This window comes from Silene latifolia, chromosome 3, assembly GCF_048544455.1.
Source record: "Silene latifolia isolate original U9 population chromosome 3, ASM4854445v1, whole genome shotgun sequence".
Taxonomy (NCBI): Eukaryota; Viridiplantae; Streptophyta; class Magnoliopsida; order Caryophyllales; family Caryophyllaceae; genus Silene; species Silene latifolia.
In genome coordinates this window covers 14,899,974-14,919,185 of record NC_133528.1, presented here as the reverse complement: position 1 = coordinate 14,919,185, position 19,212 = coordinate 14,899,974, and the positions used below count along the sequence as shown (strand labels likewise).

The following is a 19,212-nucleotide window of genomic DNA, read 5'->3' as shown; positions in this document are numbered from 1 at the left end:
ATCCATTAACCCACCAAATAGTATACATATCTAATTAAAATTCATCAAATCTCTATTATAATTTAATGCTTCATAACAAAAGTTTTTAATAGTAGTTTATACTGATTAAAAGTGATTCGTGATACTTCTCAAACATGATGGTGATCAACATTAATGAGTCAAGATAAAGATCAAAGTACGATTGTTTAATAATGATAAAGTTAAGTATAAATTACAAATAACCACCTTATATTTACGTATTTTTACAAATAATCACCTTGTATTTGGTTTTTTACAAGTAACCCCCAACATTCATCGTATATTCCCCAATCACCACCGTATTTTTGCCCTGAGCATCGGCTTTCTTGTTTTCCGACTCGTAAAGTGACGACTTATTTATATTACCCAAATTGCCCACCTATACTACAACAATGATTATCCCAATTACATTTCATTTTGTTTCCCCAATTCAATACCCTAAATTCATCATAGCATAAATTTGCCCAATTCATTAGTTTATCTCACTCCTTAACTATTTGCTCCCCTTTATTACCTCAATCTGGGCATATTTTTTCATTCGTTGGTATACAAGCTTAAACAGGTAATTATAGAAAATAATAATTCTTCTATCCCCAATAGTTTGAGACATAGAGTCATACTGGCACGCTACTTCTGCAGTTCTCCCTCTCTTTATACTCTTTTATCTTTTTTTTTATTAAGAAAAATCTAGCACAAAGCTAGACTAATTGATTCCGCCATAAAGAGACTTTGTGCTTGTTTGTTTACCCACCAAAATCCCATGAATTGCATTTTTTGCATCTCGTTTGGTTACTCCAAAAATTGCAAAATGGAGAGTTTTCAACTCCTGTGGAGTTTCCAACTCCTACATGATATAGGAGTTTAATTACCTAGCCCCTCCTAGGTAATTGGAAACTCAAACATCCTTCCCCCACCCAATTTACCAATTTGCCCTTAAAAAAAAATGTTTTTTAGATTATATAAGGATATATTTGTATTTACTAAGCAAAATCATGTGAACTAAAGTTGTTTAACCAAACGTAACGCGGGAGTTTAATTCCTTGGGAAAACAAACTCCTCCATGGTAACCAAACATGTTTTTCTCATTTTATGAGAATTGTATATATGAATTAGAATCCTATGAGTTACAAATTAACACAGGAATTCAACTCCTACATGAACCAAACGAGCACTCAGTGATGCAATTTGGATGGTTAAATTGATACCAACGAATAAGATGTAACAAAGGGGAGCAAATAATGAGGAATGGATAAACTAATGAATTGGGGAAATTTATGATATGAATTTGGAGATTTGGGGCTAATGATTCGGGAAATACAATTAAATGTATTTGGGGGTAATTAGTATTGTAGTATAGGAGGGTAATTTGGGTAATATGAATAAGTCGTCACTTTATGAGTCGTAAAACAAGAAAACCGATGTTCGGGGCAAAAATACGGTGGTGATTGGGGAATATACAATGAATGTTGGGGGTTATTTGTAAAAAACCAAATACAAGGTGGTTATTTGGAAAAATACGTAAATACAAGGTGGTTATTTGTAATTTATCCTAAAATTAATTGAGAGTTGAACGAGGACATGATGAAAAAACAAGTAAGAAGATTAGATGTACAATGTAAAATATAAAAACCCGAAAGACTCAAGATACACCGTGGAATATCCCTAATTAATTTAAACGATATCAGTAAAACTCGGACAATAAAAAACAACTCTCACCAAAGCCCAAAATATATTAGGCATAAGCCCAAACACAAACATTCACCACAACCCAAATCAACATATTAATAAAACTAATACCAACCGTCAGATGAAACAAATAATCAACGGCTGTGAAAAACCCTAATTTCTCATCAAAACCATCACTCTTGCCTCCTTTCACTTCTTCATTTTCCATATTCTTCCTTTCATCCATCCTCAGGTCACTCTCTCTATCTCTCACTATGTTTTTTTCGTTACTTAATTTATTTTCGCAGTACGTAAACGTCTCATGGCAATATATAGACATGTATATTTCTGTTGTTTTAATGGTTTGTTGGTATTTAGCAAGTTTCGCAAATGTTAGTGTATAATTATTGTTGATAATGAATTAATGATGCATAGTTAAAAATTAGTGTGATAGAATAGATTGGGTGTTTTTGATTTATTAGAATTGTTTGCTGTGATTTAAGTTTCTGCCATTTAGAGTACTACAAATTCTTGTGTGAGGCGGCTTTGTACTAGTAGTTGGTAAATCGGTCTTTTTTTTGCTAACTACTTCCTCCGTCCCAATCATTTGTTTACCTTTGATTAAATATTTCTTACTTTTAATATAAAAAGTAAACAAATGACCGAGACTAAAAGGGTAATTGATCCTTTTTGGACGACCTTATATGAGAGTGATGGACTCAACTTTTTGGTTGTTTTGATTGATTTTGCTTGGAATAAGGATTTCCCTGAAAGGCTTTATGAATAAGGTGTCGTCTTTGGGTGGTATAGACTTAGTTGTTGCTACTAGTGGCTGATCGTGAATTAGAAACTTGTGTGGCCGAAGTAATGAGAGAACGAAATTGCGTTTCCAAAACCTGGAACCTTGGATCACTGTGGGTTGTGACAAAAATAGTTGTATACTCCACAATGCACCCTCCGTCCAATCATTTGTTTACGTTTTATATTCGTTGTAGACTTGTAGGGGTAATTTAAATTAAAGGTAAACAAATGATTGAGACGAAGGGAGTAGCTATTTTATCTAAAAATGAAGTGGTGTAGGAGACCCACAGGCTACAATTTGGCTTCGCCATTGGTTGCTGTCTGATCTATGTTTGACCAGGGCCAAAGATGTCATGACATGCCTCTGAATGTTATGGTTTAGATGTGTTGAGAATGATCTTTTTTTGGTGGCTTTTCCAGTTTTCCTTGGGAATGGAATGTCAAATAAATGAACATTTTTTGGATCCATGATGCTGTGATTTGTTCCACTACAATTTATACCTAGCATGGTTTATGTACTTGTGTTGTTTGCCTACGTCTTTTCGTTTAGAAAATGGCCTCCTTCCTCCCAACTTTAATTTTAGAATAACATGTCTCCATAGTCCTGGATGCCATATCAGTTCTCTTTAACGGTTGGATGAGTTTCCAAAACCTGCAACCTAGGAACGGGATGTGAAAATGTTACCAACTGAACGACATTGACACTGAAATAGTCGTATACTCCGTAATACACCCTTTGTGTCAATCATTTGTTTACATTTTATATTCTGTAGGGGTGTTTTAATCAAAGGTAAACAATTGATTGGGACGGAGGGAGTAGTTGTTTTATCAAAAATGAAGTGGTGTAACTGTGTAAGTGACCCATAGGCTACAATGTAGTTCCACCAGTCGTTGCTATATGATCTGTGTGCTTTACCAGGCGCCAAACATGTCATGACATGCCTCCTACTGTTATGACTTAATTGTGTCGTAGAATGTTCTTTGTTGCGGCTTTCCCTTTGGAATAGAATGTTGATTGAATGAACATTTTTCGAAACATGATGCTGTGACTTGTTTCACTACAATTTATACCTAGTATGAGTACTTGCGTTGTTTGCGACATCCTTTGTTTGGAATCTGACCTCCTTACTCCCAACTTTAATTTTAGAAGAACATGTCTCCAAAGTCCTTGATGCCCTATTAGTTCTATTTTAACGGTTGGTTCAGTTACTGTAAATAGCCTGGTTTATCTTAAGAAAATAGAGTCTGACTTATGCATTGCCATTTTGTAGGTAATGGCTCCGAAACAGCCGAACACTGGTCTTTTTGTTGGCCTGAACAAGGGTCACATTGTCACCAAGAAGGAACTTGCTCCAAGACCATCTGACAGAAAAGGGGTAAGTAAGTTCATGTAAAAGTAAAACACTTGCATATTGCTTTTTTATAAAATCCCAGACTGAATTTTGTTCTCGATTGCCTCTAAATAAGCTTGATGCACAGTTTATCATAGATGTCTACTCATTTTAAGCCACTACCGTTGTCTACATCATTTACACCCAATTCACTACTGTTCACTTTTGGTTAATCTCTGAATGTCGAAACGACTAAAACATCTTTGAAGTCTATGGGTTTGACTCCATTCACCAACCGACTTGCACTCTATTGCATATACGCGCACTTTTACTTCCTCTTTCTTATTGTTTTTATGATATAGAACTGTAGTGAATTCATAAGAGTACTAGCAAATCTAGAATTCTAGGAATTTGTCAAGTCTTGGCGGCAGTGGCGTATCTTGAATGATGAGTCTGGGGTCAACTTTAATGTAATTTTCAAGTTTCTATTCATTATGGGGTCTAAAAGATAAAACTCCGTATAAAATTTTCAAATCAAACGAGTTCAACAACAAAGAATGTGTGTAGTTCAAGAGTCCCTCCGTATAAAATTTTCATTATGGGGTCAACTTTAATGTAATTTTCAAGTTTCTATTCATTATGGGGTCTAAAAGATAAAACTCCGCTTTCCTCTATGTGGCTGCTCGTCTGATTTGACACTTACCGTTGTATTCTGCAATATTCAGTCTCTCGTCTTTCAGTTGCATTCACGAGTTTAATAATTTGCTTTTATACTCAATTCAGAAAAAAACCAAGAGAGTCGATTTTGTGAGGGGTGTCATAAGAGAGGTGGCTGGTTTCGCTCCTTACGAAAAGAGGATTACTGAGCTTCTGAAGGTTGGCAAGGACAAGCGTGCACTGAAAGTGGCCAAGAGAAAGCTAGGAACCCACAAGAGGGCCAAGAGAAAGAGAGAGGAGATGTCGAACGTTCTCAGGAAGATGAGGGCTGCCGGAGGTGCCGAGAAAAAGAAGTGATAATGTAACCAAGCAGCTTTATTTCTGTTGTAGTTACCGTAACATTGTGTTCCTGTTATTATTAAGGTTAGCAGCGGATCTGAAAATTTTGGATTTTGGCACTTGAATGCTGAAAAGCTTTAGCATTGGTGAACTTTGTTTTTGTGCTATTTGTAGTTTAAAAGTGCTGCTGTATGGTACTTAATTTACGACCGACCCTTGAGGCCTTGTTGCATCATTTTGTCATGATTTTTGGACATGTTTAGCCTGTTATATCTTCACCCAAATTTTGCATGGAAAATTAGAATTACCAAATTTAGTTAATATAAGGAGACAACTATGCTGGATTTTAGGAATGTTTTCAACCCTGGTATGCAAAAACAAGTACAATCATAGAGAACAACACATTTTATTAAACCATTCCTCACAAACTTTACACTCCATGGTCCATAACTCCATATACACTATATTTGCTCTATTGATGAGTCAATAAGTCATTTTCTGCTTTAATTAGCTTGCATCACTGACTCCGTCTCATTTATTTATTTAGTGATAGCAAGGTGGTTGTAATGGTTACGTTGGTGTTGCTTCTTAATAGTGTGCAAGGAACTGCATTCTTATCAAGAAACATTGAGGATGATGATTCTACTATTACTAGTACTAGTACTACAATCCCACCGAATCACATTCTTAATTTCTTATCCCTCCTGCGGCATCAAAAATCACTAACTTAAGAGGTATCCCTCCTCCGTTGGGTAAGAGTTGTAAAGTTTGTGTCGATATCAAGGATACAGAAGTACGAGCTTATAAAAAAAAAATTGGTGTTAGTGTCCTAGATTATTCTCCCTTTGACGCTTCCTCCCGTAAAGAAAGATTAATGTAATTAACCAAATCATAGTTCTCGAAAAGATGATTAATCTGGAAAAACAAATCGTTACTTTCAAAAATCATAAACACGAGTTATAGCAGATTAATGTAATTAACCAAATCGTAGTTCTCGAAAAGATGATCAATCTGGAAAAAAAAAATCGTTACTTTCAGAAATCGTAAACACGAGTTATGGCTTTCCGGATCAAATTTTTGAATATTTCATGCAAGGTGTCAAACATTAAGGCCTCAAGGTAGAGTGCGAATTTTCCGATATAAATTGTTTTGTTGGTTTTTGACTATTGGACTAGTATTTTGCAAAAAATGACCTTATGGAACAATTTGTGATTTGCGTAATAATCTTATAAGATAGGCCCAATGTACCAAGGCGATCCAATTTTAAGAAGTCTAAAAGAGGTTCAAACGGACCAAGCTAACTAGATAAGGCGGTCCACCCATTTACTGCAAAAAGAATTTGAAATACCTACTAATTTCATCTTTGTGGATGAGAGATGATACAAATATACAATATCGCCACCTCGAAAGGTGGGACAATAAATATGCGATTTTATCAACTTCGCGAAAACATGAACCCTACTTCATAACTACATATAAAACAAATTTTGATGTAAATGTTTTATATGATCATAAATTCTTGTTTAAGACATGTATATCCGTTTTAAAACGAGTCAAATATAAAAGATCAATAAGTCTTCCTTGTGACAGGTATATATGTCACAACTTTGTGACGAGTCAAGTACTACTCATGTTGTTCCGGGTGTAATTCCAGAGCAGTTATATGTCACCACCCGTGCTTGTAGAATGACGTCTTTAGTTGAATCCTCCTTGCGGTCTCCTGAAACGATGAACAAACTGAGGGCTCGGCTTTGGGCCGAGCGAACTCACTCCGACGCTCAAGTCAGTAACTTAGAGAGGTAAGTTGTTGTTACTTGGCAAAGTACGTATTGTAGAGAGATAAGGAAGATATTACCAGATGAATAGTGATTCTTAGGTTAAATTGTGGATCCTTTACTCAATGAGAGTAGAGGAGTATTTATAGACTTTCACCTTTTGTCACGTAGTGGCCAAGTGGCTAGCAGGTGAAAAGACTGATCTACCCTCGGCCGAGGGGCTCATGGCAGGCCGGCGGGCCCTGTTGACTCGCCGCCGAGGGGTCTTGGATATGAGTTCGCGGATGTGTGCCCCGGCTGGCTAGTTGCCCCGGCCGGGACCCATCTGACAGGCCGACAGGCTGCGTCGGTTAAGGGTTGTCTAAGCCGTTGACTTCTTTGTGGATATCTTTGACCTTGCTCAATATGTTGATCGTCGGCGGTGCGAGAATATGCCCCATGAATTTTCCCCCAGCGTAGTCTATGCCGTGGTATGGGCTCCGATGTATGTTGAGCGTATATTCTCGCGTAAGACAAAATTTTCTCGCCCGCTTCTTCTACCTCGGCGTGGCTCGCTTAGGCCGTACCATATCCCCCTCCACATGGTTGTGTAATGGACATCCGATGTGGAAAAGGCAATGACTCGGGCCGAGACCGGGCGGAGAGTGCTTAGGTTGTTTCGATTGCCCCCGGCCGGTGCTTTACGGCTTGGTTGATCATGTGGCCGGCGGGAGAAACGGATACTTAGGAATTTGTTGAGGAAGATGAACAGGGCGGGGAGATATGAAGGGGCGTGTTGAAGACGCTTGGTCACTGTTGCATTGATTGACATTCAACTGTTGCAACGATTGACATTCCGTGGCTGCATGTCTGACACGTGTCTGATTGCTGATTGGCTGACGTTTCATGGGCTGTGCCCTGATTGGTCCTTCTTCATGGGCTTTTTCCTATAAATAGGGCAGTTGGTCTTTGAAATTGGGCACCAATTTCGCTCTCTTAAAATTTTCTTTCCTTCAAATTTCCAAGGGTTTTTCTCTCTTCTGATCTTCAGTGTCGTTACTTTGGCTAGTGTTTTTCTTCAAGGTAAACAAACAAACTTTTCTCGATCTCTTATTTTGTTGAACATTTTTAATAAGAGCTCGTTTCTTTTGCCTCCGGCTTTGCCGAGGTCTTTACCCCATTTTTCTGAGTTTTCTTGCGCTAGTAGTTGAGCATTTTAACTGTAAACGTTTTTCACTTTGCCTCTGGCTTGGCCGAGGTCTTTTCCCGTCTTCGTCTGGGTTGTCTTCTTACGTTATTAATTGAGCGCCTCTTTTGTTTTCGCCTCGGCCTGGCCGAGGCAGTCTAGAGTGCGTACCTCAACTGTTTAACGTTCCTAAGGAATGTTGATTGCTTTTGCGAGTATCACCGTTGTCTTTGTAGTGATGCTAGCCGTGGCGTCTACCTCTTGGGGTGACTGCGACGGCGCACCTGCTCTTGATGATGGCTGCCGTGGCGTCTACCACTTGGAGTGATCTGCTGCGCGCGTCTACCTCTTGGGGTGATCGCCGTAGCGTCTACTACTTGAGGTGACTGCGACGGCGCCTTTGCTTCTTGATGATGACTAGTGGCGTCTACCACTGGAGTGACTTCTGCGGCGTCTACCTCTTGGGGTGATGCCGTAGCGTCTACTACTTGGGGTGACTAACGACGGTACACGCTTCTTGATGATGATGCCGTGGCGTCTACCACTTGGAGTGATCTAGCTGCGGCGTCTAACTCTTGGGGTGACTGCCGTAGCGTCTACTACTTGGGGTGACTGCGACGGCGCCTGCTTCTTGATGATGACTGCCGCTCTTGTCGGTATGACAGAGTGAGCCGGTACCTGTTTCTGATAGTGACTTTTTGGGAAATGAACACTTTGATGGAGAACTTGGACGATTCCTCATTAGATATAAACATGTGTCGGGTACCCACATTGTCTTGGCACCTCCCAGGCACTTTACAAGGTACTCTCTGAGATCGTCGGTGTTTTAATGGCTTATTAAAGGCACACCTTCCTAGTTAGCCGTCAGTTGCATCCATGAGGTCGCCCTCCTGTTGTAAGGATGGGCTTTTCCCCTTCTCTGACTTCTTTGCCGCTTTGAGGGATTGCATGTTGCATACTCGCGGATATCCGGACGTTGACCACCTCGTCCTTCTCGTCCTTGGAGACGAGCTTATGCGCTTCCCCCCGGTCCGAGACATACATCAGTGTCAGGGCCCGTATGGACATCACTGCGTCGGCCTCGCTCAGAGTGACTCGGCCGATAAGAACGTTGTAGGCGGACGAGCCGTCAATGACCACGAACTCAACCAGGACATTCTTAGCCGCACTCCCTTCGCCGAACATCACCGGCGATCCCGATTGACCCCGGGGGGTACTAGACCGGCCCCGAGAAGGCATGCGGTGGACTGGTGCAAGGGCTTAGGTCCTTGACTTTCAGACCGAGGTTGAGGAAGCATTCCCTGAACATGATGTTCGTGTAGGCGCCTGTGTCAATCAGGCACATCTTGACCAGGTGGTTGGATATGTCCAAGTGGACTATGAGTGAGTCGCTGTGAGGGGCGATGACTCCCTCGTAGTCCTTCTTCCCAATAGTCATGTCGGGGATGTTGGAAGCGGGGACCGCTGTTTTGGGCACAAAGTTGATGGCCTGATACAGCTCGTTCAGGTGCCGTTTGTGCCCATGAGCGGACCCACCATTCTCGTTGCCCCCGATGACAACATGGATCACTCCTATCCGTTCAAAGACGGACTTCTTATTTGAACCGCCGGCCTCAGTCTTTTGGCCTTTGGCAACATACTTGCCGAGGCTCCCCTTCCGGATTAGCTCTTCAATGGCATTCTTCGAGATGCCTAGCGGTTGTCGATAAGGTGACCGGTGTGGCCGTGGTACTCACGATCTTGGCTCGTGTCACCGTCTCCCTTCGGCTTGGGGGGCCTTTCCCATTTCTGGCCCTCGCCCTTGTTCAGGGCGAAGACCTCGGCGGCGGATACAACCAGGGGGGTGTGATCACTGTACCGCCTTTGGTGATACGTTCCCGGGCTCCCCCCGGCGCCCGCCGAGCTCTGTTTCCTGGCGGATCTATCAGACCGTGACCTATTATTGTCACGGCGTCTTTCATCCGGGTTATCCCCCCGGTGGCTCCTCTTCTCTGAGTGCCCGGCCTCGCTGTGGCCTACCCAGGTCTTGTGATAGTCCTCTACCTTGATGGCTTGGTCGGCCATCTTCCCGGCGGCGTCTAAGCCCAGGCCTCCGGACTTGATGAGCTCGTTTTTTAAGTCTCCCCTTGGGAGGCCTTTCATCGGCCGCGAAGCGCCGGCTCGGGATTAATCTCCCGAATTTGTTGAACCTTGGCATCGAACCTCTTCACATAGCTTCGTAGAGACTCGCCCCCCTCCCGCCGATAGTTAGGAGGTCCGATGTCTCCACGGCCTTCCTCTTATTGCAAGAGTCTTGGGCTAGGAAGTTGCGTCCCTTAGGTCGGCGTAACGATATCCGAGCCGTCGGGCGACCCTTTGTACCAACTCCGAGCCATCCCATGCAAGGTCGTTGGGAAGACTCGGCACCAGACTTCATCGGGTTGTTCCCACACCGACATGTACGACTCAAAGGCCTCGGCATGGTCGGTGGGGTCTCTATCCCCTTTGTAAGTGAACGCCGGCAATTTTAGTTTAGTTGGCACGGCGGTGTCAAGGACATAGGCACCGAGGGGTCTGTCGACCACGTGTCGAATGACACGCGGCGATCGGCTCCTCGCATTCCTAGTCCGGCCCCTCTCCTCGTCTTGGGTGGGGCTTCTCCTCCGACTATGGTAAGTCGGGCTTCTTCTCCGACTCGACGAGTCGGACTTCTTTCACTCCTCCGAGGCGGCCTCGTCGGTTCCGCTGGCGACGCCTGTCCTCCGCGGTGCGGGAGGAACTTAGGTCTACCACCGGCACGCCGGGCTCCTCCGGCGTCTTGACGGGGCCGACTTCCTCCAGTGCTCCATTCAAGTCTCTTGGAGTCACGTTAAGGCCCTGGTCTCCTGGGACGGGTTCCGCCGCTCTTGTCGGTGTGACGGTGTGTGAGCCGACGTACTACTAATGAGGTCCAGGAGTAGCTTCAGTTTCGCTACATCAACCACATGTCCCATGATGGTGACCTGGTTGGCGAAGCGCGGCGTATCTGTATTATTGGCATCCCGTACTCCGGCTGAATTACCCGGCCGGTGGAGGGCTGCGCAACTCCGAGTTGTGGACGGTATCATCTTGCGAACTCGGTTTCGTCGATTCGAATACCTCTTGTTGTTTTGACATCTTCTTAGCTTTTTGGGTGGGTTTTTGTTTTGTTTTTTTTTTTGTTTGGGAATGAATGTGACTAGCTTCTAGTATCTTCCCCACAGACGGCGCCAATTGTTCCGGGTGTAATTCCGGAGCGATTATATGTCACCACCCGTGCTTGTAGAATGACGTCTTTAGTTGAATCCTCCTTGCGGTCTCCTGAAACGATGAACAAGCGAGGGCTCGGCTTTGGGCCGAGCGAACTCACTCCGACGCTCAAGTCGGTAACTTAGAGAGGTAAGTTGTTGTTACTTGGCAAAGTACGTATTGTAGAGAGATAAGGAAGATATTACCAGATGAATAGTGATTCTTAGGTTAAATTGTGGATCCTTTACTCAATGAGAGTAGAGGAGTATTTATAGACTTTCACCTTTTGTCACGTAGTGGCCAAGTGGCCAAGTGGCTAGCGGTGGAAAGATCGATCTACCCTCGGCCGAGGGGCTCATGGCAGGCCGGCGGGCCCCGTGACTCGCCGAGGGTCTTGGATATGAGTTCGCGGATGTGTGCCCCGGCGCTAGTTGCCCCGGCCGGGACCCATCCGACAGCCGACGACAGTCGCGTCGGTTAGGGTCAGGTCTAAAAGCCGTTGACTTGCTGTGGATATCTTTGACCTTGCTCAATATGTTGACTGGTCAGCGGGTGCAGAATATGCCACATCATGAGTGATGAGACAAAATAGATTGCTACTCCCTAAGCACTCTGCTTTTGTCTTATCTACCCACATGAATAGTATTTGATCCGTCGTAAGCTTGCGACGTCACAAATGAGAATTTGTGATAATAGATGGGAAAAAAAGCATAATGTATAACGACTATTAAAATTTTTGTCTCATGTATTTAAGTGCGGTGCTATTTAACTTGTTTTAATAAAAATAAATATAACAGTTGAGTCTCAACTCTCAACCACCACCTTAAAGTTTTGGCTGAGATGGTTCATCTATCATGATATCAGAGCTAGTGTGACCGAAGGTCACGTGTTCAAATCCTGACAGTCTCCAATAACTCACTGGGCTGGACTGGGTCGGGCCAGGGGCGGGCCGCGCTAAGGGTTGGCAGCACTAGCACGACACGGGTGAGGGACCGGGCCGGGCCGGGCCACCTATATTTTTAATTTTTTAGTGTTTGGACCGGGTTGGGCCAAGGAAAATGCGGCATTGGCCCGGCCCGAGGGGAGTAACGGGCTGTGCTGGGCTGGCACACGAGCTGTGCTAAAAGTCTGCTTACGAGACCGGACCGAACCGGATTGGCCCGCCATGTTGAGCACTTCTAGTAATAGGGATAAATATAATAGTTGATTCTCAACCATCACCTTAATGTTTTGGCTAAGATGGTTATCTCTCGGGTTACAATGTGTTTTAAGCGAGACCTAATTGACTAGTTGTTATACCTAGAGGTGGCAATCGGGTCAATCGGGTCGGGTTTGGGTCGGGTCAAGTCGGGCCGGGTCATATCGGGTCAACCACCCCTTTCGGGTCGGATCGGGTCGGGTTCGGGTCATTATCGGATCAGGTCGTCATTTCGGGTCAAATGATGTATCGGATTGGGGCGGGTTTGGGTCGGGTCATCATCAGGTCGGGTCATTCCGGGTCAAATGATGTATCGGGTCGGGTTGGGTTTAGGTCGGGTCATTATCGGGTCCGGTTACTTTATCACATTACTTCAATTTTTGACCATTAAATTTAGTTTTTATGCATTATTTGGTTTAATTACTACATTATTAAGTCAAACATAACAATCTAATAACAAAATCACTTTAATTTTGATCAATATTAAGCGTAATAATTGTATGTTTATCAATTTAATCGGTTCAGTATCGGGTCGGGTCAATTTCGGGTCGGGTCTGGGTCGGGTTCGGGTCACTGGTCATCGGGTCAAGTCGGGTTACGTGTCGTCATCGGGTCGGGTCGGATCGGTTTCGGGTCACTGGTCATCGGGTCATGTCGGATTACGGGTCATCGTCGGTTTCGGTTTCGGGTTGCAATATTCTCGGGTCGGGTCGGATTTGCTCGGTTTCAGGTCGGGTCAGACTTGCCCGCTCTAGTTAGACCATCCCCAAGCAGAAGGTCGAGTTAATCGGGTCACCAATATTTTTCCTCATTATCACACCTTAATTATCTTGACCCACTTTCATCCTCCCAAGCAGAAGGTCACGACCTAGGTCACCAACCCAATTATTTTTCACTTTTTACCAATGAGAGAGTGCCACCTACCGGGTCATCATACTCAACCAAATGTCACCTTCTCTTTATTTTGACGGTTGTCCTTTTTTTTGTTTCCAACCAATGGGAGTGTGTCACCTAGCGGGTCACCAACAAGGACACCAACTCAACTCAAGGTCACCAATTGACCCTGAGTAGTTGAAGGTCACCAAAATTAACCCCTTAATCCTAATTTAAGGTGTCATTAAGGTGACCCAACAAGGTCACGACCCAGTCGGTGACCTTGCTTGAGGATGGTCTTATACCCCTGTGCCTTGATAATATTCATCTCGCACGCTGAATATGACAAGCAACATGTACGGTGCGAATATTAACTCCACATCTCTATCCATCATTTTACTAGAGTAATTTTAAAGACTTGACTAAAACAAACAAACAAACAAACGGCCATAATATAGGAGAATAATTAAATTGATTTGGGGCGTCGAAAAAGGAAGAATTAATGAGAAATAAAATGACAAGTATAGAAATGAGAGAAATGTCAGAGAAATATTAGAATAAAACATTCAAGGCAAGACCCATGAGCTCTCCATACAAAGCTGCTACTAGATCGGTAGCCTTGAAGGAACCAAAACTATATCATATGTCATGTCTACAACTGCCTCAATTTACCCCACCCTCTTGCATAGTATGTCGGAGTTGGTTTTCCTTAAGACGGCTATATCTTTTCTAAAGGCAAGGCTTTTTATTGGTCATATGTATTCTGCTTTTATTTCATTTATCTATCCTATATAACCGGTTATAAATTTAAGACGGATATATCTGTTTAAACAAGAATCCGTGTTTCTAGATGCCTAATACGAAGTAGATTATTTGAATCGAGTTCAGTTTGGATTAGCTCAAGCATATTATAAAGTATCAATTTGGATCTTCTTAATTTCCTCTCATATTTGTTTACTTCCATTATTTTCAGGGTTTAGATAATATATATAGGTAATATATCGGAATAAGAATGATTCAATGGTAAAATTTCAAGCAATAGACAATGAGGTTGAGACGAAATTTATTATATGTCAAATGATCTGATTAGTGGTTGTTAAGTGAATCAATCACTTTAGATTCGATCATATTTCATTAAAGTTGGAGTCAAGTCAATTGAATTTTGAATTGGGTTACCATGTACTTTTATCTGTCAAACTTGGCTCGAGCGCGTGCTTAACATTGATTTAACCGAGCTCAAAGAATGTTTTGACCAAACTAATTTCACGAAATCTTCGTGTGATGGACAACTTTCTAGTAGGCTAGTAGTGTGAGTATCCGTATGCTATTCAATACTTCCTTTATTTTGATCATTTGTTTAATTTTGATTAAAATTAAGAATAGAATATAAAATGTAAACAAACGATGGAGACCGTGGAGTATTTGTTCTTGTATTTGAAAAGTTGAGCCCTGCAATTGATTGGTTGAATTGATATATTATGTTTACGTGACACTCTAATTGATTAGATCTACAAAGGATGAGATCAATTGATGATTGGTCGGCAAAGATAACAAATTAAAGTTACTAAATTAATGTTTGATGTGGCTTTGTACACGAGTAGTTGTCTATGAATGCCGTTCAAATTTTAGTTCGTGCAAATGTGCAATTGTAGATTTATGAATCTTATAATTATGGGCGTTTTTAAGATCCTCACAAGCAAGACGGAGTAAAGAGAGTGTATGGGCTATAATTGGCTTAAGATGTCGGATGAACTCCACGGTGACCATGCATTACAAGCGGATGTTTGAATGGAGAGGAAGACTTTTCGCTTCCGCTTCCTACACTTTAAAATTGTGGTGACGGTTAAAAAAGCGTGTTGATTAAGAGAATATATTGAACATTAAATAAAGATTGTGTTAAAATATAAAACCGATCATGGAATCCAACCATCAACTTAAACTTTTAGTTTGGATGATTTTTTAACATGGTATCAGAGCTAACATGGTATTAGAGCTAGTATGACCAAAAGGTCATGGGTCCGAATCTCAGCACCCTTATTTCTAAAGTGGAATATTAGTAGAATTCGTTTTGGGGAAAGATGAGAGAGAAAGGTAGAGAGAGAAAGGCGATTTCCTCTATTCTTTTCTAGGGTTTCTGAATCTTCAAGCAATGGCTGGAAATTCGTCCCCTATTCAATCTTCTGTTCCTCAATCTAATAATAATCAAAATAATAATAATTCTCAAATTAATAACTCACAAACAACTAGTAATACTTCTAATATGAATACAAATATTAATAATTCTACTGTTACTCCGGATAATACTGCGATGAATCAAGATGCTGAAATTGCGAGTGTTCAACAAGCGGTTGCTGCGCTGCTCCATGGGCAGACTATAGTAACTCCAGAACCTGTACTTGTTGAAGATGTTGATGAGGAAGAAAGTGAATGGCAGGAGGTCTCACCTAAGCGTACGAAAAAACAACGAGAACCAACTGCAGAGAGGATTCCTGCGAAAGGTACATCTTTAAAACTTACTCTTGAAGATGTCAAGGAGGAAATTGACTATTGGTCTCTAGCTGTTTATGGGTATGTTATGGGTGCACATCCGCCATGGGAAGTTCTGGAGGGCTATCTTAGGCGTATATGGCAGAATTATGAAATATCTAAGATATCCTTCTTGCCTAATGGTTTATTTGTTGTGAGTTTTGCTAAGCTAGAGCACCAGAAGTTAGTCTTGGCCCAAGGCATGTTTCTCTTTGATGGGAAACCTATTATTCTTCGTCCATGGGAACCTAATGTTAAGATTACTAAGGTGTCAGTGAAAACTGTTCCGATTTGGGTTAAATTTGCTGGTTTGGACTTGAAATTCTGGGGTAAGAAGTGTCTGGAGAAACTTGCTTCTCTAATTGGGAAGTTTGTTAGGATTGATGATGTTACCTTGGATAAAAGTCTTCTGGGCTATGCAAAGATTCTGGTTGAAGTGGACATTGACCAGCATTTCCCTGATAAGATCATGTTTGAAGATGAGACTGGGCAGCCTGTTACTGTACTTGTTGAATATGACTGGCTTCCAATCACTTTCCAAAAATGCAAGGGATTGGTCATCAAACTGTCAAGTGCAGGGGTAGGAGCAGGTTTGTTAAGAAGCCTGCAGTGGCAAAAAAAGTACCAGTTCCTGTTCAAGTGTGGAAGAAAAAAGATAACCCAATGTTACAGCTTGATCCTAAGGAATATCCAATCCTGCCTAATCCAGCTGGTGTTATTGGGGATAAAAGGAAAAAGGGGATTCAGTTAGAAGAAAGAATTAATAACATTTCAGATCATTTTACTCCAAAGAAATACTCCTATGCCTCTGCTGTCTAGTTATACTCCTGCAAGGATCATTAATAGAGTGACTAGGAATGAGTCCAGGTTGCCAGGGGTTAAGGAAGGTGAGCTGACTTTGGACTTCACTTCTATAATTGTTCCTGAGTCTGAACTGGTTGATAAAGGGGGGGGGGGAGGGATGGCCTCTTCATCCCATGACTAAATTAGGAGTTTGGAATGTGAGGGGCCTCAATAGTGACACCAAGCAAAGAGACATCAAATGGTTTTTGTATCAGTCTGAGATTGTCTTATTTGGGCTCCTTGAGACCAGGGTCAAACCTGGCTCTCTAAATAAAGTAGCTACAAATGTCTGTAATAGGTGGTCCTTTCTTACTAATCATAGTTGTCACTCTGGGGGCAGAATTTGGGTCCTTTGGCAGAGTCAAATAATTAGTGTAACTGTAGTTGATATGGGTGCTCAGTTTATTCATCTTAAGGTTAATGATCTTAGAGATGGTAAAACCTTCTATGCTACTTATGTTTATGGTTTTAATAAAATTGAGGAGAGGGTGCCTTTATGGGATGCTTTCCTTAGTTGGAATGTTAGGGAACCTTGGATAGTTTTGGGGGACTTCAACAATGTTATGTTTGTTAATGAGAGAATTGGCCTTGATGTTAAGGATAGTGAAATGATTCCTTTTCAGAATACTATGGCAGCTTGTGATTTACAGGATGTTAAAACCACTAGAGCCTTCTTCACTTGGACTAACAAACAACCTAGTGCCACTAGAGTGTTTAGTAGAATTGACAGGGTTTTAGTGAGTGATAGCTGGTTACATGTGTGGCCTGATTATTATGCCCACTTTGCTCTTGAAGGAAGCTTTGACCATTGCTCTTGTATTGTTGAGGGGTCTTCTAATTCCCTGGTTAGGAGGAAACCTTTTAAATTTTTCAATATGTGGAGTAAAGTTGATGACTTCCAATTTGTGGTTGCTCAAGGATGGAATGTATATTATGCTGGATCACCTATGTTTAGACTGGTCCAGAAACTCAAGTCTCTGAAACCTTTGCTTAAAGAGTTGAATAGAAGTCTGTTCTCAGACATTGAGAGGAATGATGAGATTGCCTATAAATTTTTGTTGGACTGTCAACAAAAGTTACATCTGGATCCTGGTAACACACATTTAATAGATATGGAGTATCAAGCTAGAGAGAGCTACCTTATGCTGTCCATTGCTAAAGAAGATTTTTTAAGGCAAAAAGCAAAAGTGAATTGGGCAAAGGATGGAGATGTCAATTCTGCCATGTTTCATAAAGCCATTAAGCATAGGCAAATTCAAAATAAGGTACTTCTCATTGAGGATACTGAGGGGCAGTCCTTTAAGACTCCTGATGATATCTTACAGGCTTTTGTGAAGTACTATGAGCAACTCCTTGGGTCTAGTTCCCCTACCTCTCCTTTTTATCCACATGTTGTTAAACAAGGGGTGAGGGTTAGTGAGACTGATTGGGAGGATTTATGTCAGGGCCCTACTGATGAGGAAATCAAAACCTTGATATTTTCTATACCTGATGATAAGAGCCCTGGTCCAGATGGCTATTCTAGTTGTTTTTTTAAGAAAAGCTGGGACACTGTTGGGGCTGATGTGTGTAAGGCAGTCAAAGATTTTTTCAGTTCTGGACAGCTGCTTAAACAATTAAATTGTACTAATCTGGTTCTTATTCCAAAGGTTGATAATCCTATGATCATAAGGACTTCGTGCCTATTACTGTTGCAATCTCATCTACAAGATTATCTCAAAGATTCTCTGTGCCAGGCTGGCTAAGGTTCTTCCTTATCTGGTTAACCCTTGTCAATCTGCTTTTATCAAGGACATGAGTATTATGGGTAATATCTTAATTAACCAATACCTAGTTCGTATGTATACCAGGAAGCATGCCTCTCCTAGGTGCTTGATGAAAATAGACCTGAGGAAGGCCTATTATTCTATTGAATGGCACTTTGTCAGGCAGATGCTCACTAGTCTCCACTTCCCTCCAAAATTTATTGCTTGGATAATGGTTTGCATCACTTCTACTTCTTATTCCATTGTTCTTAATGGCCAAACTCATGGTTTCTTTAAGGGTAAAAGAGGACTTAGACAAGGTGATCCCCTCTCACCCCTCCTTTTTACACTTTGTATGGAGTATTTAAGCAGGCTTATTCATGTGGTTAGTGCCTTACCTGGTTTCAAATTTCACCCTCTCTGCAAAGACTTACAGTTGACCAACCCTATGTTTGCTGATGACCTCCTCCTCTTCTGTAGAGGAGACATACCTTATGTGGTTGCTATTAATGAGGTTTTTAAATATTTTTCTGATGCCTCTGGTTTACACATTAATACTGATAAGACTGATATTATTATGAATGGGATTCCTTCTGATATTGAGGAAGCTATCATGAGGCACACTGGTTTTAAAAAAGGATCCTTACCTTTCAAGTATTTGGGGGTCCAAATTTCTCATAAAAGATTGTCCAAGATAGACTGTAATGTTCTTGTTGACAAGATGCTGTCTAGAATTAGAGGCTGGAACAAAAAGAAAATCTCCTACTCTGGAAGATTAATTTTAGTCAAGTCTGTTTTGGAAACAATTCACAATTATTGGTCCCAGATTTTTGTCTTGCCTACTGGGGTTATGGACAGAATAAAAGCTCTCTGTCGAGATTTCTTATGGGAAGGCAATGAAAGTTACACAAAGGCTCCTCTAGTTGCTTGGTTTGTCATATGTCAAAAGAAAGAGTGTGGGGGTTTAGGCCTAGTTGACACACACCTATGGAACCTAGCTGCTGTTGGTAAACTGGTTTGGTGGATAGCT

General features: G+C 41.8%; 1 protein-coding gene across 1 annotated transcript; it reads left to right on the top strand.

The window, feature by feature from the left end:
* The first annotated feature begins 1,847 nt into the window (after window positions 1–1,847).
* Window positions 1,848–5,043, top strand: LOC141647279 (large ribosomal subunit protein eL36y-like). Its single transcript, XM_074455402.1, has 3 exons — window positions 1,848–1,936; window positions 3,756–3,860; window positions 4,599–5,043. The coding sequence occupies exons 2-3, from the start codon at window positions 3,759–3,761 to the stop codon at window positions 4,827–4,829; spliced, it is 333 nt and encodes a 110-aa protein (XP_074311503.1). The 5' UTR covers window positions 1,848–1,936; window positions 3,756–3,758; the 3' UTR covers window positions 4,830–5,043.
* The last annotated feature ends 14,169 nt before the right edge of the window (window positions 5,044–19,212 follow it).

What these genes read in the sequence shown, in the direction of transcription:
- LOC141647279 (XM_074455402.1), top strand. Translation starts at nt 3,759, where the DNA reads ATGGCTCCGAAACAGCCGAACACTGGTCTTTTTGTTGGCCTGAACAAG. An exon ending in GACCATCTGACAGAAAAGGG is followed by an intron (nt 3,861 to 4,598) that starts GTAAGTAAGTTC and finishes TACTCAATTCAG; the next exon opens with AAAAAAACCAAGAGAGTCGA.